Below are 26,750 nucleotides of genomic sequence, written 5' to 3' on the forward strand. Positions count from 1 at the left end.
AAGGAAATGGAGGAAAATGAAAAGGAAGCAAGAGGAGATATTAAGAAAAGAAGAGGGAAGCAAAAAGAAACATAAGGAAATGGAAGAGAAAGATAAGGAAGGGGATATGAAAAAATGATAGAGAGGGATGAGAGGAGAATTAAGGAAATTAAAGGAAAAGATGAGAAGAAAGTGGGAGAGAAAGTGAAGTAAGCAGGAAAGATATATAGGGAATATAAAGGGAAGGATGAGAAGTAAACAGGAAGGGGATAAAAGGAAATTATAGAGAAGGATGGAAAAGGAATGAATGTAAGTAAATGGAAGGATGAAATGGAAGCAGAAAGAGCATATAAAGAATTCAAGGAAAAATAAAGTAAGTAAGAAAAGGGGGTATAATGAAGGGGAAGGAGAAGTAAGCAGAGATGTAAAGGGTGAAAAGGACGTAAGAAAAAGAAAGGAAAGAAGGAGAAAATTTCAGTTCCCTTGGGACCTTTTCTAATTTTTGCTTTTCAGATCTTATTAGATCCACCCACCCAGTGTGATGCATAATGGGAAAAAGTTACAAATGTATCTACTTTCTTAGATATAAATATTTCTATTTTAAATGCTGTTCCACATTGTTACCTCCACTATCCGTGTGATGAATGACAAATTCCTGCGGATCTGGAAGAGTCTGACTGCATTGGGGGGCGCCTGACCTCCCTTCCTGGAGGTGCCGTCTTTGTAAATAATAAGAGGTTTTTCTTTAAACAAGCTCAGGAGGTGAGAAGGTTCCTTTCCCTGGGTGACTCGGACCTGAAAAAGGAAGATACAAACAAGGTATTAGCAGCACTGCAGGTATCATTACAGGATTACTACTATATGCATCTTCTGATGAGCATTTTACTTTATATTACTTAATATATATTACTTGTATTTATTTTACTTATTATTCATAAAAAAAATACTGAAATATTGCAATTTTTCACTGAATCACAGTCTGACATTGGCTAATTAACAGCAGCTTGCCCTTCTGCTTTGCTGTGTAGACTGTGACAATGTCAGCAGAGTCATTTTATTAACAAAGGTGTAAGGGTGCATGCACACCACGTTTTTGCTATCCAGTTCCCGTATCAGGTTTTTTGTAAAAAACGGATAGGCAAAAACCGGACTCAACCGTATTAAACCGTGTGCACATAGATCAACCTGTATATGGTTTGAATCGTGATGTACGGTTTAATCCGGTTGTATCCGTTTACACCATTAAAAAAACGTATACGTCTGTCAATGTTCGCCTTGTTTTTAAATAAAGTTTTTCCAGAAAGAACATTCTAGAAGGTGGGTGGTGTTTTTGGCTTGCATTGCACATGTGCAATAATAAAAATGGAGGGATTAAAACGGATGCAACCGTACACTCATACGGTTTATTCCGGTTCTTATTGACTTTCATGTTAATAAAAACGTATCCGGTTAGGATACGGTTGATCAACCGGACCTAAAAATGCTGTATACTCCGGTTGTGAACACGGCTGAAAAACCGGGCCCAACCGTAAAAGTCGCCAAATGGACATAACCGAATGATGCGATTGCAATACGGTTTGCAATGTTAAGTCAATACATCCGGTTTTCAATACGTTTTAGTACGGTTTTTTAAGGAAAACCGTATACGGGAACTGGATAGCAAAAACGTGGTGTGCATGCACCCTAACTCCTGTTCTCCAATACAGAAATCTTTAATCGTATTGCATATCATGTGCTATTTATATAACTTTAATCACTGATAGATTGCCGGAGGCAATCCAATAAAGGCCCTGAGGGTCCCAACCAAAAATTTACTATGTACAGGACTTTAATTTGCGGGTCCAAAATTATAATAGTGAAAAAAGAAGAAGGAAAAAAATCACACGTTTAAAAACACTATGTGCTCCTAACTAATGGCTGAATTAAGGCTTATTGGGCTCGACTAGCTCCATCATTTTCTTTAATTCGTAGGAGATACATTGTATTTTTGTATCCCAGAACTACTGATTGTTAGGGTACATAGCAGTTAAAACCATAACACTGCCCCCCTCAACGTTTCGCCACGAAGTGGCTTTGTCAAGAGGCAAATGGGCAACGGCCATTGCCCTTTTGCCTCTTGACAAAGCCACTTCGTGGCGAAACGTTGAGGGGGGCAGTGTTATGGTTTTAACTGCTATGTACCCTAACAATCAGTAGTTCTGGGATACAAAAATACAATGTATCTCCTACGAATTAAAGAAAATGATGGAGCTAGTCGAGCCCAATAAGCCTTAATTCAGCCATTAGTTAGGAGCACATAGTGTTTTTAAACGTGTGATTTTTTCCTTCTTCTTTTTTCACTATTATAATTTTGGACCCGCAAATTAAAGTCCTGTACATAGTAAATTTTTGGTTGGGACCCTCAGGGCCTTTATTGGATTGCCTCCGGCAATCTCTCAGTGATCATTGTATATTTTGCCCTCCAGCCATTAGTCTCGCTCCTTTGTATTATTTATATAACTTTGGCCCCCCTCAGGCACCATGTGCCAGATATAAATGCTGCCTCCTTATCCTCTATACCTGCTCAGTATAATTAGATTAAATCAACTGGTGCCAGAAAGTAATACAGATATGTAAATAACTTCTATAAAAAAATCTTAATCCTTCCAGTACTTATCAGATGCCGTATGCTCCAGAGGAAGTTGTGCAGTTCTTTCCAGGATGGCCACAGTGCTCTCTGCTGACACCTCTGTCCATGTCAGGAACTGTCCAGAGTAGGAGCAAATCCCCATAACAAACCTCTCCTGCTCTGGACAGTTCCTGACATGGACAGAGGTGTCAGCAGAGAGCACTGTGGTCAGACTGGAAAGAACTACACAACTTCCGCTGGAGCATACAGCAGCTGGAAGGATTAAGATTTTTATATAGAAATAATTTACAAATCTGTATAACTTTTTGGCACCAGTTGATTTGAATTTTTTTTTTTCCTCTGGAGTATCCCTTTAAAGGGTTATTCTGCTCACCAGCATCCAGAACTAAATGTTCCGAAAACTGTGTGTGGGCTTTCCTGTTCGTACCCGTCCCCTTGTGATGTCATGCCCCGCTCCCTTAATGAAAGTCTATTGGAAGAGGGCGTGACGTCACGTGGGGATGAGCGCGAACACGGAAGCCCGCATTCAGCGTTCGGAACATTTAGTTCCGGACGCTGGGGAGTGAAGTAACCCTTAAAAGGAAATCTGTCACCAGTGTCACCTGCATTAACCTGTCAGTACAGAGAGGTAATGCAGATGACACTGATGACAACAGTACTTACCTTGTCCCATTCCGTGCTGTCGTTCTCTGGCAATCTTCTCCGGTATCTTCAGCTCCGGGCCCGACTTGGAGCATGGGCGGAGCTTAGTGACATCACTGCTGCTGTTCTCTGCTGGGTCCCGCTGCTAACAAACAGCAGTGGTGATGTCACTAAGCTCCGCCCATGCTCCAAGTTTGGGCCAGAGTACTGTTGTCATCAGTGTCACCTGTCTGTACCGACAGGTTAGTGCAGGTGATACTGATGACAGATTTCCTTTAAAGGGGCACTCCGGCCCTAAGACATCTTATCCCCTATCCTTTGGCTAGGGGATAAGATGTCTGACCACGGGGGTCCCGCCACTGGGGGCCCCCGCAATCTTGCATTCGGCACCCACCTCTTTGAGCTGCACACCGTGCTGCCAGCTCACAAACTGTTGGGTGCCAACCACGGGGCCGGAGTATAGTGACTCACGACTCCGCCCCTGTGTGATGTCACGCCACGCCCCCGCTATGCAAGTCTATGGGAGGGGGCGTGGCGGCCGCCACGCCCCCTCCCATAGACTTGCATAGCGGGGGCGGGGCGAGACGTTACACGGGGGTGGAGTTGTGACATCTAACCCCCGTGGTCAGACATCTTATCCCCTATATGGGAGTTAAAGGAGTACCCCTTTAACTCCCATTCATTGCAGCTGCCATAAAGCACACACACTTGTTACGCCGAGCGCTCCGGGTCCCCGCTCCTCCCCGGAGCGCTCACGGCGTCTCTCTCCCTGCAGCGCCCCGGTCGGTCCCGCTGACCGGGAGCGCTGCACTGTCATGGCCGTCGGGGATGCGATTCGCACAGCGGGACGCGCCCGCTTGCGAATCGCGTCCCAAGTCACTTACCTGTCCCGGTCCCCGGCTGTCATGCTCTGGCGCGCGCGGCTCCGCTCTCTAGGGCGCGCGCGCGCCAGCTCTCTAGATTTAAAGGGCCAGTGCACCAATGATGGTGCCTGGCCCAATCTTCCCAATTAGCTTGTTTAGTTCCACCTGTGCTCTCCCTACTTATACCTCACTTCCCCTGCACTCCCTGGCCGGATCTTGTTGCCCTTGTGCCTAGTGAAAGCGTTTCCTTGTGTGTTCCTAGCCTGTGTTCCAGACCTCCTGCCGTTGCCCCTGACTACGATCCTTGCTGCCTGCCCTGTCCTTCTGCTACGTCCGACCTTGCTCTTGCCTTATCCCTTGTACCACGCCTATCTCAGCAGTCAGAGAGGTTGAGCCGTTGCCGGTGGATACGACCTGGTTGCTACCGCCGCTGCAAGACCATCCCGCTTTGCGGCGGGCTCTGGTGAAAACCAGTAGCTACTTAGAACCGGTCCACCAACACGGTCCACGCCAAACCCTCTCTGACACAGAGGATCCACCTCCAGCCTGCCGATCCGTGACAGTAGATCCGGCCATGGATTCCGCTGAGGTGCCGCTGTCAAGTCTTGCCGACATTTCCACGGTGATTGCCCAGCAATCCTTAATGATCACCCAACGAAATCACCAGCTGGCATACTTGACCACCGTGACACAGCAACTTCAGTCACAGATACAGCAGCTGCTGCCGCAGATACAGCAACTTCAGTCACAGCAGCTGCAACTGCAACAACCATCTCCTCCGCCGGCTCCTGCAACTCCTCCGCAGCGACTGGCCGCTCCTAACCCCTGCTTGTCCCTGCCGGACAAATTTGATGGGGACTCTAGACTCTGCCGTGGTCTCCTGCCTGGGAAGGCCCTGCCATGTGCCACACCGCCCGGAGCACCTCTCTCACAGTATCCTTTGCAATCCACCCCTGTGCCTCCCGCCGAGGAGGCTATGCAAGTGGATCGGGCCCGCCTGACGCCTGAAGAGAGGACTCGCCGCAGGAAGAAAGAAGATTTACTTCTATACTGCACTGTGCGTTACCGCACAGAACCCCTGCTCTTGAGCATGGAACTTTTTGTTTTGCCCAAATGCTCCTCTGAAGTCCTCCTCGGTCTGCCATGGCTCCAACCCCCCATCCTCTGCCCTTGTCTGGACCACCGGGGAGATCGGGAGCTGGGGTGCTTCTTGCTACAGAAAGTGCCTCACGTCTGCTCCCAGTCCCGTCAGTCAAGCCTCTGTGTCTCCCCCTTTACCTGGCCTCCCCAAGGCCTGTCTGGACTATGCTGTGTCTCCTCCTCACGGCTCCCATCCTGTTGACACTCTGCCCCGTGCCGGGCTTGACCCTCTTCCCTCCCTCCCCACCCCCACGCCTTCTTGTGTGCCCGCTTTTGATGTGGTTTCCCGGGGCTTCGCCACCATCTGGAAGAAGACTCTGAAATTCCTCATGCTGGCCTCATCCCGGGTGAAGAAGCTTGCCGGGAAAAAGAGAAGAGCTCCTCCTATTTTTGTGTGGCTCTCCGCCAAGTATTTCGGCTTCCGTGTCCCCAGTTTTTATCTCGGACCACGTTATCTTGGACCCTTTGTAGTCGAGTGCTCAGAGGAGAGATCTTGGGAACCTGAGGACAACATCCTGGACAAAAGTCTTATCCTCAGGTTCTCCGGCTCCAAGAAGAGGGGGAGACCCAAGGGGGGGGGTACTGTTACGCCGAGCGCTCCGGGTCCCCGCTCCTCCCCGGAGCGCTCACGGCGTCTCTCTCCCTGCAGCGCCCCGGTCGGTCCCGCTGACCGGGAGCGCTGCACTGTCATGGCCGTCGGGGATGCGATTCGCACAGCGGGACGCGCCCGCTTGCGAATCGCGTCCCAAGTCACTTACCTGTCCCGGTCCCCGGCTGTCATGCTCTGGCGCGCGCGGCTCCGCTCTCTAGGGCGCGCGCGCGCCAGCTCTCTAGATTTAAAGGGCCAGTGCACCAATGATGGTGCCTGGCCCAATCTTCCCAATTAGCTTGTTTAGTTCCACCTGTGCTCTCCCTACTTATACCTCACTTCCCCTGCACTCCCTGGCCGGATCTTGTTGCCCTTGTGCCTAGTGAAAGCGTTTCCTTGTGTGTTCCTAGCCTGTGTTCCAGACCTCCTGCCGTTGCCCCTGACTACGATCCTTGCTGCCTGCCCTGACCTTCTGCTACGTCCGACCTTGCTCTTGCCTTATCCCTTGTACCATGCCTATCTCAGCAGTCAGAGAGGTTGAGCCGTTGCCGGTGGATACGACCTGGTTGCTACCGCCGCTGCAAGACCATCCCGCTTTGCGGCGGGCTCTGGTGAAAACCAGTAGCTACTTAGAACCGGTCCACCAACACGGTCCACGCCAAACCCTCTCTGACACAGAGGATCCACCTCCAGCCTGCCGATCCGTGACAACACTGCTGTGCTGTCTATACAGAAAGGAAGCGTGTGCCTCTAATATGGCCTCCCCAAGGAAGATTTTATAAAAAACATTAAATAATAACTACAATAATGCACAATTATAGCAAAACAAGATATTTGACACATTTGATGTCATGATAATCTCCGGTTATAGGTCATATTTTATGTGTTTTATGGGATTTTAATACATTTATATTTGTTCGATAGTAACCGTGTCCTAGTTTACAACAAAGTAGTCAGCCTATAAATCCTGTGCGGGAAGACGCTACAATCTCACCAAGGAACATTCAGCCGCAACACAAAGGGATCGCAACACAAAGGGATCGCAGGACGGTTTCTTTACAGGTATTAGTAACCATGGAAGGAAAATAACATAACCCTCAATCCTGCTGCTTTATGACCTCGGAGCTTTCACTTCTCTGGCAGATTCTAAACAAAAGGTAACCTACAATTTCATGAGATGACGGTGACACCACTATAGAATACTGATACGCAGGGAATGGGGGGCAGTGCTGAGTGAGGAGAGCGCAGAGACCCTAAAGCAACAGGAAGGGAAACAGGTTTGTTTGCAACGTCCATCTGGAAATAAACAATTTATATAATTAGGTAGAAAAGAGGAAAAGTATCAATGACGATCTTGTCCTCTTATCCTGTCCTAATATCTCGTCCTCATCACCCGTCCTTATATCCCCTCTTTATATTCCGACCTTATATCTTGTCCTTATATCCCGACCTTATATCTCGTTCTCATCACCCGTCCTCATATCTTGTCCTCATATACTGACCTCATATTTTGTCCTTATATCCCGACCTCATATCTTGTTCTCATATCCCGTCCTCATATACCAACTTCATATCCCTTTTTCATACCTAATTTTCTTATCCCTTCTTTATATACTGACCTCCTATCTCGTCCTCATATCCTGTCCTCATATATTGACCTCTTATCTTGTCCTTATATCCCGACCTCATCCCGTTCTCATATCTCATCCTCATATCCCTTCTTTATATACCGACCTTATATCTCTTTCTCATCACCCATCCTCATATCCTGTCCTCATATCCTGTCCTCATATACTGACCTCTTATCCTGTCCTCATATACTGACCTCTTATCCTGTCCTCATATACTGACCTCTTATCCTGTCCTCATATACTGACCTCTTATCCTGTCCTCATATACTGACCTCTTATCCTGTCCTCATATACTGACCTCTTATCCTGTCCTCATATACTGACCTCTTATCTAGTCCTTATATCCCAACCTCATATACTAACCTCATATTTTGTCCTTATATCCCAAGCTCATATCTTGTTCTCATATCCCGTCCTCATATACCAACTTCATATCCCTTTTTTATACCTCATTTTCTTCTCTTCTTTCTATACCGACCTCCTATCTCGTCCTCATATCTTGTCCTCATATCCTGTCCTCATATACTGACCTCTTATCTAGTCCTTATATCCCAACCTCATATCCCGACTAGTGTTGCTCGCGAATATTCGCAATGCCAATTTTATTCGCGAATATTACGAATATTTTTTTTTTCACAGTACACATCACAGTGATCATCCCTCTCTGCTTCCAGCTTGTGTGGTGTAAAGAAGGCTCTAATACTACTGTGTGAGACTGGCGTACGAATTTTCGCAAATGTGAAAATTTGCATATGCTAATTTCCACAAATGCTAATTTTTGCATATGCAAATTCCCGCTTATGCTAATTTTCGCATATGCGAAAATAAAATGCGAATATTACGAATATGCGAATTTAGCGAATATATGACGAATATTCATCCATATATTCGCAAAATATCGCAAATTCGAATATGGCCTATGCCGCGCAACTGTCACGATTCGGCTTACAGGTAGTGGATCCTCTGTGTCAGCGAGGGATTGGCGTGGACCGTGCTGGTGGACCGGATCTAAGAGGCTACTGGTGTTCACCAGAGCCCGCCGCAAAGCGGGATGGTCTTGCTGCGGCAGTAGCAACCAGGTCGTATCCACTAGCAACGGCTCAACCTAGCTGACTGCTGAGAAGGCGTGGGACAGAAGGACTAGGCAGAGGCAAGGTCAGACGTAGCAGAAGGTCGGGGCAGGCGGCAAGGTTCGTAGTCAAGATGGATAGCAGGAGTTCAGGTAACACAGGCTTTGGACAACACTAAACGCTTTCACTGGCACAAGGCAACAAGATCTGACAAGGGAGTGCAGGGGAAGTGATGTGATATAGCCAGGGAGCAGGTGGAAGCCAATTAAGCTAATTGGGCCAGGCACCAATCATTGGTGCACTGGCCCTTTAAGTCTCAGAGAGCTGGCGCGCGCGCGCCCTAGAGAGCGGAGCCGCGCGCGCCAGCACATGACAGCAGGGGACCGGGACGGGTAAGTGACTTGGGATGCGATTCGCGAGCGGGCGCGTCCCGCTGTGCGAATCGCATCCCCGACGGCCATATCAGTGCAGCGCTCCCGGTCAGCGGGACCGACCGGGGCGCTGCAGGGAGAGAGACGCCGTGAGCGCTCCGGGGAGGAGCAGGGACCCGGAGCGCTCGGCGTAACAGTACCCCCCCCCTTAGGTCTCCCCCTTTTTTTGTCCGACAACTGCTTTACCTGGGACGAGGACACTGGGAAAGAATGGAGGGTTTCCTCAACGGCAGGCAGTACAGCAGGAGTGGGAATGGGGAGGGAGGGCAGAGGGTGAAGCTTGGCACGGGGCAGGGTGACACCAGGACGGGGGCCATGAGGAGGCACTGAGGCTTGCCTGACGGGACTGGGAGGGGGGGAGAGGCATTTCTTGTGGCAAGCAGAGTCCCAGTTCTTGATCTCCCCGGTGGTCCAGTCAAGGGTGGGAGAATGAAGCTGGAGCCATGGCAGACCGAGGAGGACCTCAGAGGTGCAGTTGGGGAGGACGAAAAATTCAATCCTTTCGTGGTGGGGTCCAATGCACATTAAGAGGGGTTTTGTGCGGTAACGCACGGTGCAATCCAATCTAACTCCGTTGACCGCGGAAATGTAGAGCGGCTTGACGAGACGAGTCACCGGGATGCAGAACTTATTCACCAAAGACTCCAAAATGAAATTCCCAGAGGCACCAGAGTCCAAGCAGGCCACGGCTGAGAGGGAGGAATTGGCTGAAGGAGAAATCCGCACGGGCACCGTGAGACGTGGAGAAGCAGACTTTGAACCAAGAGACGCCACACCCACGTGAGCTGGGTGCGTGCGTGCGTTTCCCAGACGTGGAGGACGAATAGGGCAATCCACCAAGAAATGCTCGGTACTGGCACAGTACAGACAAAGATTTTCTTCCCTACGGCGATTCCTCTCTTCCTGGGTCAGACGAGACCGATCCACTTGCATGGCCTCCTCGGCGGGAGGCCCAGACGTAGATTGCAAAGGATGCTGTGGGAGAGGTGCCCAGAGATCTAAGTCTTTTTCCTGGCGGAGCTCCTGATGTCTCTCAGAAAAACGCATGTCAATGCGGGTGGCCAAATGGATAAGTTCTTGCAGGTTGGCAGGAATCTCTCGTGCGGCCAGCACATCCTTGATGCTACTGGATAGGCCTTTTTTAAAGGTCGCGCAGAGAGCCTCGTTATTCCATGATAATTCGGAAGCAAGAGTACGAAATTGGATGGCGTACTCGCCCACTGAAGAATTACCCTGGACCAGGTTCAGCAGGGCAGTCTCGGCAGAAGAAGCTCGGGCTGGTTCCTTGAAGACACTACGGACTTCAGCGAAGAAGGACTGGACTGTGGCTGTGGCAGGATCATTGCGGTCCCAGAGCGGTGTGGCGCAAGACAAGGCCTTTCCTGAAAGAAGGCTCACTACGAACGCCACCTTAGACCGTTCTGTAGGAAACAAGTCCGACAACATCTCCATATGCAGGGAACATTGAGACAGAAATCCACGGCAGAGTCTAGAGTCCCCATCAAATTTGTCCGGCAGGGACAAGCGGAGGCTAGGAGCGGCCACTCGCTGCGGAGGAGGTGCAGGAGCTGGCGGAGGAGATGGTTGCTGCTGTAGCAGAGGCAGAAGTTGCTGTAACGTGGCGGTCAACTGCGACAGCTGCTGTCCTTGTTGGGCAATTTGCTGCGATTGCTGAGCGACCACCGTGGTAAGGTCAGCGAGACTTGGCAGCGGCACCTCAGCGGGATCCATGGCCGGATCTACTGTCACGATTCGGCTTACAGGTAGTGGATCCTCTGTGTCAGCGAGGGATTGGCGTGGACCGTGCTGGTGGACCGGTTCTAAGAGGCTACTGGTGTTCACCAGAGCCCGCCGCAAAGCGGGATGGTCTTGCTGCGGCAGTAGCAACCAGGTCGTATCCACTAGCAACGGCTCAACCTCGCTGACTGCTGAGAAGGCGTGGGACAGAAGGACTAGGCAGAGGCAAGGTCAGACGTAGCAGAAGGTCGGGGCAGGCGGCAAGGTTCGTAGTCAAGATGGATAGCAGGAGTTCAGGTAACACAGGCTTTGGACAACACTAAACGCTTTCACTGGCACAAGGCAACAAGATCCGGCAAGGGAGTGCAGGGGAAGTGATGTGATATAGCCAGGGAGCAGGTGGAAGCCAATTAAGCTAATTGGGCCAGGCACCAATCATTGGTGCACTGGCCCTTTAAGTCTCAGAGAGCTGGCGCGCGCGCCCTAGAGAGCGGAGCCGCGCGCGCCAGCACATGACAGCAGGGGATCGGGACGGGTAAGTGACTTGGGATGCGATTCGCGAGCGGGCGCGTCCCGCTGTGCGAATCGCATCCCCGACGGCCATATCAGTGCAGCGCTCCCGGTCAGCGGGACCGACCGGGGCGCTGCAGGGAGAGAGACGCCGTGAGCGCTCCAGGGAGGAGCAGGGACCCGGAGCGCTCGGCGTAACAGCAACACTAATCCCGACCTCATCTCGTTCTCATATCTCATCCTCATATCCCTTCTTTATGTACCGACCTGATATCTCGGGTAGGAAATAAAGTATAAAGACGTTGCCAGCAGGCGCTCGGATATCCAGCAGAAGTATCACACTTGAGTCACAGAGGTAAAGTATTCGCCAACTTTATTGATGTACAGCAATGACGCGTTTCAGGGTATAATCTACCCCTTCTTCAGACTGATAAAGTTCATGTACACCCCGAAATTGCTGTACATCAATAAAGTTGCCGAATACTTTACCTCCGTGACTCATGTGTGATACTTCTGCTGGACATCCGAGCGCCTGCTGGCAACGTCTTTATACTTCATTTCCTATCCCAGTATCTACAGGACACCGCTGGCTGTTCCTGGACCTTTTGGGCTGCACGGGATCCACAATCTTCTTCCATAACCCTACATGGGGTGATATGCATATTTGCCATACGCTCAAGGTGAGCGGCCACTCTATAGAGCCTGCACCTCCCTCTTTTTAGAGGGTCCAAACCTCCCCCCTCCCACTGTAGTATTGGGGTAACGTACAAGGCGCCGTCCTTTGGTCTTTCTTTTTCTACTTCTATACAGACCTCATATCTCGTCCTCATATCCTGACCTTATATCCCATCCTAATATCCTATTCTACGCACTAATTATTCTCTGCTTGCTGGACAGTCAGACGGATGTTTAAAAGTCCTGGTCAACCTCTGCAGCCTGAGAGTTACGTGATCAGGAGATGTACTGACAATCCCATAGACTTGCATGGGACTTCAGACAAAACCCTGCAGGGTTGTTTAGGATCGATTTAAAGGGGTACTCCAATGCTCAGCGTTTGGTACAAACTGTTCCGAATGCTGGAACCGGCATCGGGAACTTGTGATGTCATAGTCCCGCCCCCTCATTTTGTCACGCCCCACCCCCTCAATGCAAGTCTATGGGAGGGGGCGTGATGGCGATCTCCCTGCTGCACCCGGTGTTTGTTTAGAGCGTCGGGTGCAGCGCCGGAGGCTCGTAACATCACGGCCACACCCCCTCAATGCATGTCAATGGGAGGGGGCATGATGGTTGTAATGTCACGAGTGGGCATGACCGTGATGTCACAAGCCTCCGCCCCGCATCAGCAGTCATCCGGCACGGAGCGGCAGGACCCCTGCGATCAGACATCTTATCTCCTATCCTTTGGATAGGGGATCAGATGTCTTGGGGCGGAGTACCCCTTTAAGAACTGAAGCCAAAATTTGTTGTGCCATGATCTGTAAAGGAGTACTCCACTGCCCCAGCGTTCAGAACATTTGTATGGGAGTTGTGACATTATGGCCACGCCCCCTCAATTCAAGTCTATGGGAGGGGACGTGGCAGCCCGCACCCAGCGTTCGGAACAAAAATGTTCAGAACGCTGGGGCAGTGGAGTACCCCTTTAAATAACTTAGTCTGAACTACATTGGTCCGTGATCTGTGCTCTGTTCTTATAAGAGGTTCCAAATGAGAGAATGATAGAGACCCCGCCCTTACACAGCTGTCTAAGAGACGCAAGCCTTGTATAAGAACATGACTGTTACATGGACAGAGACCTGGACTGCTTGGCCCCCCAGAGAGCGATCCAGCTGCACCGTCAGGAAGGCCGAAGTGGTCAACTCATCCCGTGTAGCCTGGGCTCCTTGCCTAGAAAGAGAAAACACATAAAACTAAATGGGACATCACTTTATGGAGCAGAGAACATACTTAAAGGGGTACTCTGCTGCTCAGCGTTTGGAACAAACAGTTCCGAACACTGGAGCTAGGGCCAGGAGCTTGTGTATCATAGCCCCGCCCCCTCATGACATCACGCTCTGCCCCCTCAATGCAAGTCTATGGGAGGGGGCGTGACAGCGTCACGCCCCCTCCCATAGACTTGCATTGAGGGGGCGGGTGTGATGTCATGAGGGGGCGGGGCTATAACATCACGATCTCCCGACGCTGGCTCCAGCATTCGTAAACAATTTGTTCCAAACGCTGAGCAGCGGAGGGTACCCCTTTAATGATTGCTAAAATGATTGATATGAAGCTGGTTGGGTGCGGCCCGTCTACCTGCTGCGATCACCTGATGCCAGGAGATCCTTATTTACACCGAAACATAAGATATGGCGGCTCACCAGGTATAGATGATCTGCCCTTTAGGGTAAGTGTAAAGAATAATGTAACAGTCTCCACCAAAGAACTGTCCGTATGTGCCGGGGTCTACAGGGACACGTCCACTGCTCTCCACCCGCCAGATCTACAGACACAAGAGAGAATAATACAGGATATAACTCAGGATCAGTACAGGATAAGTAATGTAATGTATGTATACAGTGACCTCACCAGCAGAATAGTGAGTGCAGCTCTGGAGTATAATACAGGATATAACTAAGGATCAGTACAGGATAAGTAATGTAATGTATGTACACAGTGACCCCACCAGCAGAATAGTGAGTACAGCTCTGGGGTATAATACAGGATATAACTCAGGATCAGTACAGGATAAGTAATGTAATGTATGTACACAGTGACCCCACCAGCAGAATAGTGAGTACAGCTCTGGAGTATAATACAGGATATAACTCAGGATCAGTACAGGATAAGTAATGTAATGTATGTATACAGTGACCTCACCAGCAGAATAGTGAGTGCAGCTCTGGAGTATAATACAGGATATAACTAAGGATCAGTACAGGATAAGTAATGTAAAGTATGTACACAGTGACCCCACCAGCAGAATAGTGAGTACAGCTCTGGGGTATAATACAGGATATAACTCAGGATCAGTACAGGATAAGTAATGTAATGTATGTACACAGTGACCCCACCAGCAGAATAGTGAGTACAGCTCTGGAGTATAATACAGGATCAGTACAGGATAAGTAATGTAAAGTATGTACACAGTGACCTCACCAGCAGAATAGTGAGTACAGCTCTGGAGCATAATACAGGATATAACTCAGGATCAGTACAGGATAAGTAATGTAATGTATGTACACAGTGACCTCACCAGCAGAATAGTGAGTACAGCTCTGGAGTATAATATAGGATATAACTCAGGATCAGTAATATATGTATGGAATCAGCATTTATGTCAGTTATATCTAGTCACTAGTGATGCGAGATATTTTCCTATATACCAGTGGTCTCCAACCTGCGGATCTCCAGATGTTGCAAAACTACAACTCCCAGCGTGCCCGGACAGCCAACGGCTGTCCGGGCACGCTGGGAGTTGTAGTTTTGCAACATCTGGAGGTCCGCAGGTTGAAGACCACTGCTATATACCGTCAGTTTAGGCTTTGTATGCAGTTTATGGATTCATTATATTTCTGTCTTGCTTGTTTGCATTATATATTACAGTTGTATTACGAGCACACATTGACAGTAGAATTATTTACTTTCTATCATTTGGAATCTTACGCAGCCGAGCAGGGAATCGGTGACATTCTGTGCAGCTTTGGATGTGACTGGAGTAAAAGAATAACAAACTTACTTCAACTTTTCCCGATCCGTCATCCACCATGTTGTGCTGTGCGGCCATTTCTGGTGATTGGTGAAGTTTGGAGGCGTCAAAGTCGACCTGCTGAATGCGAGCGATCCGTTCCGTGACATAAACCTTCCCAAATCCATCGCTCTGGTCCCGGTCCTTCCAGTCTTTGAAGAATTGTTTAAAAATGGGAGTCTCCCCTCCTTCTGGAATGACTTGGATCTAGAAGAAATAAATGGAGGAAGGTGATGTAGAGGAGATCACTGGATACTGTATTTTTTATTTTTTATTTGTTTTTTTTGCTGATATAGTACATCATAGTCTAGAGAATAATGCAGAGGTTCTTGTGTATGCCTTGTACTTACCTGTTTTAGCTGATGTGGCAGGCATGGGGTTTTCAGCCATAAGTGATGCCAATGCATCACTGAAATTATTTCCTAATGCTCCCTACATTCCCCATGAATACAATTGCAGAATGTTTGCTGTGATTAAAGGAAAATCACAGACAAAAAAAAAAAGAAAATGGGAAAGTATATAACTACTATATATTTTGATTCCATAGAGATAACAGCAGAGGTATACAGATATAATTGGAGGAGAGGTGTATAACTTTTATATATCCTAATCCCATAGAGATAGCAGCAGTATACATATAGAGCTGGAGGTGAGGTGTATAACTTCTTTATATCCTGATCCCATAGAGATAGCAGCAGTATACAGATAGAGCTGGAGGGGACCTGTATAACTACTATATATTCTGATCCCATAGAGATAGCAGCAGTATATAGATAGAGCTGGGTGGGGAGGTGTATAACTACTATATATCCAGATCCCATAGAGATAGCAGCAGTATACAGATAGAGCTGGACCAAAGGTGTATAATTTCCATATATTTGGATCCTATAGAGATAGCAGCAGCAGTATACAGACAAAGCTGGAGGGGAGTTATATAACTACTATATATCCTGATCCCATAGAGATAGCCGCAGAAGTATACAGATAGAGCTGGGAGAGGAGGAATATAATTAATATATATCCTGATCCCATAGAGATCGCATTAGTATACAGATAGAGCTGGAGAAGAGGTGTATAATTACTATATACCCTGATCCCATAGAGATATCAGCAGCAGTATACAGATAGAGCTGGAGGGCAGGTGTATACCAACTATACCTGATCCCAAAGAGATAACAGCAGCAGTATACAGATAGAGGTGAGGAAGATGTATAATAGCAGCAGTATATAGATAGAGCTGGAGAGGAAGTGTATAGCTACAAATTCTGATCCCATAGAGATAGCAGCAGCAGTATACAGATAGAGCTGGAGGGGAGGAGTCTGGGAACTGGCAGAAGACATGTGTAGTTCTCAGGAAGCCAGCTGACCCAGGACTGTGCCCCTTAGTCTGTAACCACCATAAGATGACGAGATCTCAGGATGACCATCCACATGGCAGGGCAGTGTTTGATAACCAGGGTGCCTCCAGCTGTTGCTGCAAAACTACAACTCCCATCTGGAAGTTATAATTTTGCAACAGCTGGAGGCACCCTGGTTGGCAAACACTGTCTTAGGGTATATTAGTGTCATACAAAGAAGTCTCCTGCTTGGGGCCCCTGTATGAGCTAGAACAGAGAGCCCCTCACTGATAAGACATCACTGTCATTATTATAATCTAGTACTTGTGTTAGGCTGGGTTCACATCATGTTTTTGCCATACTGTTTTCAATCAGTTTTTCTAAAGAAAACCGTATGGTAAAAATACAGATGGAACCGTGTGGGAAAAAGTAAACCATATGCGTTTTTAAAAAGTATACTGTTTTTAAAAGTGCATACAGTTCCATCAGTTTTTATTTAAAAAAAAACACATTTTTTTGGAAATGTTGTTAATTTTTAATGGGAGGGGTGTTGGGTGGGGAATTTAGGATGCAAATGCGCATGTGCAAAGTAAAAAATGTATACGGTTTCCCGTATGGAACCGTATACGTGTGCGTTTCCCATTGACATCCATGTTTAAAAAAACATATGCGGTTGCAGTACGGTTTTTAAACCGGAGTCAAAACCGTGGTTGACCGGTTCCATCCGTTTTTTTACCATACGGTTTTCTTTAGAAAAACTGATTGAAAACTGTATGGCAAAAACGTGGTGTGAACCCAGCCTTAGCCTGTACATGACGGCACTGACATCTGATCTATCATCTGCTGTGATCAGTGACACAGATGATGTCTTATAATGCTGCAGGAGCGGAGTGTCAGCACGTGTATATATGGGTGGAGTGATGGGGATGGCGGTATACTGAACAGACCCAGAGGCTGCAGCGTCAGGAGCCATAATATCATCGGATGAGCAGTGACTGAAATATCTCCATGTTTACAGGAATCATCTACTGCACATGTCCACTACTTCATAGGGGAGGAAACATATGACACATAAAAATACATATTGATCATCTATAATTTACCCCTAACACATGTACTGAATATCATGTAAATAATGCAGGTAAAGACAGTGCAGCCTCCATGTCTCTCCGTGCACTGTAACGGAAGTAGGAACAGATAGTACTGCCTCGCTGTCTCTCTCTGTCAATTATGTAGGCGCAGATAGTACTGCCTCCCTGTCTTCCTCTGAAAATTATGTAGGCACAGACAGTACTGCCTCCCTATCTTTCTCTGTAAATTTTCTAGGTACAGACAGTACCTATAGTACTGCCTTCCTGTCTTTCTCTGTAAATTATGTAGGGACAGATAGTACTGCCTTCCTGTCTTTCTCTGTAAATTATGTAGGCACAGATAGTACTGCCTCCCTGTCTTTCTCTCTACATTATGCAGGCACAGATAGTCTTGCCTCCCTTTCTTTCTCTGTAAATGTTTTAGGGACAGATAGTACTGCCTCCCTGTCTTTCTCTGTAAATTATGTAGGCACACATAGCACTACCTCCCTGTCTTTCTCTGTAAATTGTGTAAGCACAGATAGTACTGCCTCCCTGTATTTCTCTCTATATCATGTAGGCACACATAGCACTGCCTCCCTGTCTTTCTCTGTAAATTGTGTAAGCACAGATAGTACTGCCTCCCTGTATTTCTCTCTTTATTATGTAGGCACAGATAGTCTTGCCTCCCTTTCTTTCTCTGTAAATTATGTTTTCTCTGTAAATTATGTAGGCACAGATAGTACTGCCTCCCTGTCTTTCTCTGTAAATTATATAGGCACAGATAGTACCTTCTCCCTGTCTTTTTCTGTAAATTATGTAGGCACAGATAGTACTGCCTCCCTTTCTTTCTCTGTAAATTATATAGGCACAGATAGTACTGCCTCCCTGTATTTCTATGTAAATTATATAGGCACAGATAGTACTGCTTCCCTGTCTTTTTCTGTAAATTATGTAGGCACAAATAGTACTGCCTCCCTGTCTTTCTCTGTAAATTATGTAGGCACAGATAGCCTTGCCTCCCTGTCTCTCTCTGTTAATTATGTAAGCACAGATAGTACTGACCTATAAAATGTACACACAAGCGCAAACAGTATGGTAAATGTATTGACTATATGAAAATAGTATTAACTCTTGCAAAAAATTTAGCAGGTGCAAATAGTACTGCCTTCCTAACTCTTGCTGTACATGATTAAGGCACATTTAGCATTATCTCCCTATTTCTTCCAGTCTTCCAGTCTCTTACTGTATATTATATAGGTACAGGTATTATTGCCTCTTCTTGTACATGATGTTGGCACACATAGCACTGACTACCTGTTGATTCCTGTAAATGACGTTGGCACAGATAATACTACCACCTTGTCTCCCCCTGACAATGATGTAGGCACTAATTGGACTGCTTTCCACCCTCATCTTGTAAATAATAAAGGTGTTGTAAATACTGACCCCCTTAAATGATGTAGATATACTGTAAATAGTGCTGCCTCCTTGTCTTTCCCTGTAATATATGTAGGTTCAGATTGTACTGCCTCCCTCTTTCTCGCTGTAAATGAATGATGTAGATACAGTTGTTACTTCCTCCCTCTATACAATATTGCATTGCCGTCTCTGTCTTCAAATAATGTAAATACCTTCCTTCTACATTATGTAGGAACAAATTACACTGTCTCCCTGCCTCCCCTTGGCCCTGTAAATAATGTAGGCACAGATATTGCTGTCTCTCAGTCACTCCCTGAAAATGATGTAGGCCCAGATGGTACCGCCTGCTTTCTCTCCCTGTAATATATGTATGAACAGATAGTACTGCCTCCAGGAATGGACAGGAATGTAACAGAACATGTTGTATTCCTGTCCATAACTGTAAATAATGTAAGCACAGATAGAAGTGCCTCCCTGTCTCTCATAGTAAATTATGTTGGTACAGATAGTAGTGCCTCACTGTCTCTTCTCTTCTTATACATGATTTAGGCACAGATAACACTGTCTACCTGTCTTACCCTGTACATGATATAGGTACAGATATAACTGCCTCTCAGCCTTATCTTAAAAAAAACAAAGAGGTAGGCACAGATAGTACTGCCACCCTGTCTTTCCTTGTGAATTATATAGGGACAGTTAATACTGCCTCCCTGTAAATTAGATAGTTATAGACAGCACTGCCTCCCTGTCTGTTCCTGTGATAAAGTTAGCTGCATATAATGTAGGCAAAAATACTACTACCTACTTGTTTTCCGGTGCAGATGATGTGAGCACAGATAGTACTACCTCCCTGCCATTTTCAATAAATTACTAAGCACGTATAGTACAGCCTCTGTGTGATGAGACATGCTGCGGGCTCTCTTATTATGATCTAAATCAATGTCTGACATAGAAAGTAGAATCCAAACCTTAAAGGGGTTATCCAGCAATAGAAAAACTGAGCTAATTTCTTTAAAAGCAGCACCACACCCCATCCTCAGGTTGTGTTTTTGAAAGAAATTAGCTCTGTTTTTCTATTCCTGGATAACCCCATTAATAATAGGCTGTTTAGTCACTGAAAGCCCCCGGTAGCTGATATCAATTCAAGTATTGACTGTACAATTTCTTTAAAATTTATTCAGATCTTTTCCCTGACAGAAGAAATTGGGCTGCGTGCGATATCCCGATTTGTGGTCAATATTGAGTTCCAAAAATCATATTAATGACTTTCACCACTAGGTGGCGACACACTACTGTTCATTTCAAATTCTAAAATTCGCAAATTTGTAGCAAAAATGTGAGAGCAAGAAACGAGTAAATGATCACCTAGCAGTACCTGAGTATTACGAGGATAATTCATCTGCTGTATGAAATCCTCCGCTGTCTTCATGGCCGCCTTCCTCTCATTCACATTTGCATTTTTACCTGTGTGAGCAAACAAAACATTAAAGGGGTACTCCACTGCTTCAGCGTTCGGAACAGGCTGCGGGGGTCTTGACGTCATGGCCACACCCCTTGCGACATCACGGCATGCCCCCTCAATGAAAGTCTATGGGAGGGGTATGGAGTAACATCACAATGGGTTTGGCCGTGATGTCACAACCCCCACAGCCCACACCCAGCGTTCTGAACAAAATGTTCCGACCACCGGGGCAGCTGGCTACACCTTTAAAGGGGTACTCCGGTGGAATTTTTTTTTTTATCAACTGGTGCCAGAAAGTTAAACAGATTTGTAAATTACTTCTATTAAAAAATCTTAATCCTTCCAGTACTTATTAGCTGCTGAATACTACATAGGAAATTATTTTCTTTTTGGAACACAGAGCTCTCTGCTGACATCATGACCACAGTGCTCTCTGCTGAAATCTCTGTACATTTTAGGAACTGTCCAGAGCAGCATATGTTTTCTACCGGGATTTTCTCCTACTCTGGATACGCCATAGTCTGTAGGGTTTATCGGTACTATATATGTTTTGATGGGAGTTGATTGCTAATCATTTTATAGTATATGAAGTGATCAAAAATGCACAATTTCGGACTTTGGTATTTTTGTACCTGTACGCTATCGACCGTGTGGTTTAGCTAACCTTATATTTTAATAGATCGGACATTTAGGCACGCGGCGGTACCTCATAAATTTTTTTTATTACAACATTTTATTTAAAAAATAGGAAAAGGGGGGTGATTCAAAGTTACTAGGAGGGGGGGGGGCTTAGTCACATTTATTGTCTTTTTTTTAACCTATACTATGCAATCTTTTGATTGCATATACTGATCAATGCTATGTCATAGCATAGCATTGATCAGTGTTATCAGTGCTGTAGATAACCAGTAGATCACCAATCGGACGACGAGGAGGCAGGTGAGGACCCTTTCGTCTTCGAGTAAGCTGATCGGGACATCATGATTCTGTCACGATAGTCCCGATCAGCTCTACTGAGCTGCTGGGATAGTTTTACTTTCAATTTAGATGCCGCAATCAACTTTGAGCACGGTGTCTAAAGGGTTAATGTCGGGCAACGGCCCGATTGGCAGTGCCCGGCACTAACCCAGGGTCCTGGCTGCTGATAGCCATCGGGACCCACGGGGTTTGAAGCGTTCTCTGGTCATGAGAACGCTTTAAACCCCCGCTAACGGGACTCAGAATGTACAGGTAAGAACTCGGGAACAGGGGTGTACCTGTACGCCCTGCGACCATAACTGGACAAACTCTGCAGCTTCAAATCCTGTTCATCAAATATAATACTGTACGTGTGAACACACCTTTAGTGGGAAAACTGCTAAATGTCAAATTTTGTTTAATAAACATAAAAAGGAAAAGGATGAAAGGATTTCATGAGAAGAGCACAATAGGTAATGTGTCCCTGCAGACTGGGCATGAGCGGGGACGGCGGACGATTAGTGCTGGAGACTACAGCCAAGTGGACATGTGACTGATGTCTTCCTTCCTGTTGGCCTCAATACTGTGATGTGTGATAGTGTTAGAGTAAATGTACCGATATATAACTGTGAAAAGGAAATGGAAAAACTGCAATATTACAATAGTTACATTCTTGTATATAGGAGCAGTATTATAGTAGTTATATTCTTGTATATAAAGGAGCAGTATTATAGTAGTTATATTCTTGTATATAGGAGCAGTATTATAGTAGTCATATTCTTGTATATAGCAGGCAGTATTATAGTAGTTATATTCTTGTACATAGGAGCAGTATTATAGTAGTTATATTCTTGTATATAGGAGACAGTATTATAGTAGTTATATTCTTGTATATAGGAGCAGTATTATAGTAGTTATATTCTTGTATATAAAGGAGCAGTATTATAGTAGTTATATTCTTGTATATAGGAGCAGTATTATAGTAGTTATATTCTTGTATATAGGAGCAGTATTATAGTAGTTATATTCTTGTATATAGGGGGCAGTATTATAGTAGTTATATTCTTGTATATAGCAGGCAGTATTATAGTAGTTATATTCTTGTACATAGGAGCAGTATTATAGTAGTTATATTCTTGTATATAGGAGACAGTATTATAGTAGTTAAATTCTTGTATATAGGAGCAGTATTATAGTAGTTATATTCTTGTACATAGGAGCAGCATTATAGTAGTTATATTCTTGTATATAGGAGCAGTATTATAATAGTTATATTCTTGTATATAGAAGCAGTATTATAGTAGTTATATTCTTGTATACAGGAGCAGTGTTATAGTAGTTATATTCTTGTATATAGGATGTAGTATTATAGTAGTTATATTCTTGTATATAGGAGCAGTATTATAGTAGTTATATTTTTTGTATATAGGAGCAGTATTATAGTAGTTATATTCTTGTATATAGGAGCAGTATTATAGTAGTTATATTCTTGTATATAGGAGCAGTATTATAGTAGGTATATTCTTGTATATGGGAGCAGTATTTTAGTAGTTATATTCTTGTATATAGGAGCAGTATTATAGTAGTTATATTCTTGTATATAAGGAGGCAGTATTATAGTAGTTATATACCTGTATATAGGAGGGAGTATTATAGTAGTTATATTCTTGTATATAGGAGCAGTATTATAGTAGTTATATTCTTGTATATAGGAGCAGTATTATAGTAGTTATATTCTTGTATATAGGAGAAGTATTATAGTAGTTATATTCCTGTATATTGGAGCAGTATTATAGTAGTTATATTCTTGTATATAGGAGCAGTATTATAGTAGATATATTCTTGTATATAGGAGCAGTATTATAGTAGTTATATTCTTGTATATAGGAGCAGTATTATAGTAGGTATATTCTTGTATATAGGGGCAGTATTATAGTAGTTATATTCTTGTATATAGGAGGCAGTATTATAATAGTTATATTCTTGTATATAGGAGCAGTATTATAGTAGTTATATTTTTGTATATAGGAGCAGTTTTATAGTAGTTATATTCTTGTGTATAGGAGCAGTATTATAGTAGTTATATTCTTGTATATAGGAGCAGTATTATAGTAGTTATATTCTTGTATATAGGAGCAGTATTATAGTAGTTATATTCTTGTATATAGGAGCAGTATTATAGTAGTTATATTCTTGTATATAGGAGCAGTATTATAGTAGTTATATTCTTGTATATAGGAGCAGTATTATAGTAGTTATATTCTTGTATATAGGGGCAGTATTATAGTAGTTATATTCTTGTATATAGGGGCAGTATTATAGTAGTTATATTCTTGTATATAGGAGCAGTATTATAGTAGTTATATTCTTGTATATAGGAGCAGTATTGTAGTAGTTATATTCTTGTATATAGGAGCAGTATTATAGTAGTTATATTCTTGTATATAGGAGCAGTATTATAGTAGATATATTCTTGTATATAGTGGCAGTATTATAGTAGTTATATTCTTGTATATAGGAGCAGTATTATAGTATTTATATTCTTGTGTATAGGAGCAGTATTATAGTAGTTATATTCTTGTATATAGGAGCAGTATTATAGTAGTTATATTCTTGTATATAGTAGCAGTATTATAGTAGTTATATTCTTGTATATAGTGGCAGTATTATAGTAGTTATATTCTTGTATATAGGAGCAGTATTATAGTAGTTATATTCTTGTATATCGGAGCAGTATTATCTTTTAGGAACATAAGAGTTGACTTCAGTTCTTTCTTGTTTATACTTATAATAGTTTAGTTTATTGGATGAATCCACCTTTAGATCTATATCTCCTCGGTGACCTCAGCCGTGTTGACGTCTCTAAATGTTCCTTTGTATACAGAGTCCATGATGTCACACAAGCAATGACTGAGGTGTAGTGTTGTGAACACATCTCATCGCCAGCAGCGGGGGAGCGCTATGTAATGTAGAAGTGAACACTCGATGACTTGATGGGGACAGGCGCAACATGGCGGTAAAATAAGCAGGAAGCCTGACCTTTCCATACAAAGAGCCTTTTGTCGGCGGAGTGGTCCAGGATGAAGCATTCCTCGGAGATCAGCATGGCCTGGGAGAAGGGGTTTTCTTCTGCAACTACAGAGACCTTCATGGACCCGCTGGCATCGGACACCTAGAATTGGCATTAACCGGGAGGGGGGAAAAAAAACAAGAAAATATTTAAAGGGACAGTACAGCTTAAAATAGAGCAGCTCAGAACTGGAGGATAAAATATACAGCAGTATTTGTGTCATTTTACCGATCATCCTCAGCCCAGGTGAAAATGGCTGACAACAGAGAACAATAGTTTATATTTATTTATTTGCATAGCATATGAGGCCCCAAGCTTCCTGTCCCTTTAAATAGCTGGATGGCTATGACAGGAAAAGGCTCAGGGTTATTTGAGAATACAATGTTTGTTTCCATTCATCGCTGGCACAAGCGTGCAAAATGTGTTACACATGGCGTTCGAGCGAGGATCAGCAAATATAAAAACAGTGATCGTGGTATTAAATGTCATTGGCGTCTTGAGTCAGACAGGGAATGAGCCCCTCTACAAGAGAAAAATCCCCCGTAACGTCTATTCAGCTGTTATTAAAGGGGCACTCCTGTGGGGAAAAACATAAAAAATAAATCAACTGGTGCCAGAAAGTTAAAGGGGTAGTCCAGTGGTGAACAACTTATCCCCTATCCTAAGGATAGGGGATAAGTTTGAGATCGCGGGGGGTCCGACCACTGGGGCCCCCTGCGATCTCCTGTATGGAGCCCCGACAGCCCCCGGGAAGGGGGCATGTCGACCTCCGCACGAAGTAGCGGCCGCCACGCCCCCTCAATACAACTCTATGGCAGAGCCGAAGCGCTGCCTTCGGCAATCTCCGGCTCTGCCATAGAGATGTATTGAGGGGGCGTGTCGGCCTCTGCTTCGTGCGGAGGTCGACACCCGCTATCTGGCCGGAGAGCCGGGGCCCCGTACAGAGAGATCACAGGGGGCCCCAGCGGTCGGACACCCCGCAATCTCAAACTTATCCCCTATCCTTAGGATAGGGGATAAGTTTTTCACCACTGGACTACCCCTTTAAACAGATTTGTAAATTACTACTATTAAAAAATCTTTACCCTTCCAGTACTTTTTAGCAGCTGTATGCTACAGAGGAAATTCTTTTCTTTTAGAATTTCTTTTTTGTCTTGTCCACAGTGCTCTCTGCTGACACCTCTGTCCATGTGAGGAACTGTCCAGAGCAGCATAGGTTTGCTATGGGGATTTTCTCCTGCTCTGGACAGTTCATGATACGGGCATCAGGTGTCAGCAGAGAGCACTGTGGACAAGACAAAAAGGAATTCAAAAAGAAAAGAATTTCCTCTGTAGCATACAGCTGCTAAAAAATATTGGAAGGGTAATTTTTTTTAATAGAAATCATTTACAAATCTGTTTAACTTTCTGGCACCAGTCTATTTAAAAAAAAATAATAATGTTTTCCAACGGAGTACCCCTTTATTCCTTCCAGTACTTATCAGCTGCTGTATTCTCCACAGGAAGTTGTGTGGTTCTTTCCTGTCTGACCACAGTGCTCTCTGCTGACACCTCTGTTCATGCCAGGAACTGTTCAGAAGCAGGAACAAATCCCCATAGCAAACCTCTCCTGCTCTGGACAGTTCCTGACATGGACAGAGGTGTCAGCGGAGAGCACTGTGGTCAGACTGGAAAGGACTACACAACTTCCTGTGGAGAATAGGGCAGCTGATAAGTACTGGAAGGATTAAGTTTTTTAAATTGAAGTAATTTACAAATCTGTTTAACTTTCTGGCACCAGTTGATTTATTTATTTTTTCCACTGGAGTACTCCTTTAAGTTATATCAATATCTGGGGGACAACCAATATGGCTGCCAGCACTTGTACTTGACGGCTCAAAGCAGAGGAAACAGCTGCCAGATTTTAGCTGGGACTCAAAAGGGCAGTATTTTCCTGACAATGTGTCTCCAGCTATTGCAAAACTACAACTCCCAGCATGCCCGGACTGCCAAAGGCAGATGATAAATGCAACAAATCTATCTGTGGACACTAAGCCAGGTCTCCTCCTAGTGCAAAAAATACAGATGATGATGCAAACTGTAAAAAAATAAAATAATAAAAAAAGAATTGCGCAAAACTATATTAATTAGCGCTAACACCACTTGAAACTCGCCGCTTACATAAACCGCCCCACTGGAAAAATTGTTGCAAAACGATAACTCCTAGCATGCCCGGACAGCCATTGGCTGTCCAGGCATGCTGGAAGTTGTAGTTCTGCAACAGCTGGAGGCACCCTGGTTGGGAAACACTAGTCTGGACGGCCCATTTGAGGCTGATTTATTGGAGTTTCTGTTGTTTATTCTTCCACAGAATACGGCCGGGATATAGATATATACAGGGCTCAAGACCTGCAGGAACGTGCAGGAACTGAGTTCCTGCACTTTTTTCACAGCAGGAACACTGTTCCCATTAGCAGGAGTTCTGCAGGACCAGCTTTTGAGTGGAAATCT

General features: G+C 45.1%; 1 protein-coding gene and 1 long non-coding RNA gene across 3 annotated transcripts in view; one reads left to right on the forward strand and one right to left on the reverse strand.

Moving 5' to 3' along the window:
• LOC130272905 (scinderin-like) overlaps positions 1-26,750 on the reverse strand; it is a 154,461-nt gene that overhangs the window by 24,828 nt on the left and 102,883 nt on the right. The window contains exons 6-11 of the mRNA XM_056518912.1: positions 24,230-24,362; positions 20,147-20,235; positions 14,934-15,149; positions 13,576-13,697; positions 13,015-13,105; positions 604-774 (exon numbers count right to left, since the gene is read on the reverse strand). Of these exons, the coding sequence (XP_056374887.1) occupies positions 604-774; positions 13,015-13,105; positions 13,576-13,697; positions 14,934-15,149; positions 20,147-20,235; positions 24,230-24,362 (822 nt within the window). The remainder of the gene's footprint in view (positions 1-603; positions 775-13,014; positions 13,106-13,575; positions 13,698-14,933; positions 15,150-20,146; positions 20,236-24,229; positions 24,363-26,750) is intronic.
• LOC130272910 (uncharacterized) lies at positions 672-14,974 on the forward strand. Of its 2 annotated transcripts, none has more exons than XR_008843786.1 (3): positions 672-798; positions 6,767-6,999; positions 14,865-14,974. It is a non-coding gene; the product is annotated as an uncharacterized LOC130272910 (long non-coding RNA). The 2 variants fall into 2 exon arrangements; XR_008843787.1 differs by having other exon boundaries at positions 750-816.

This window comes from Hyla sarda, chromosome 5 (assembly GCF_029499605.1).
Source record: "Hyla sarda isolate aHylSar1 chromosome 5, aHylSar1.hap1, whole genome shotgun sequence".
In the NCBI taxonomy this organism is placed as follows: Eukaryota; Metazoa; Chordata; class Amphibia; order Anura; family Hylidae; genus Hyla; species Hyla sarda.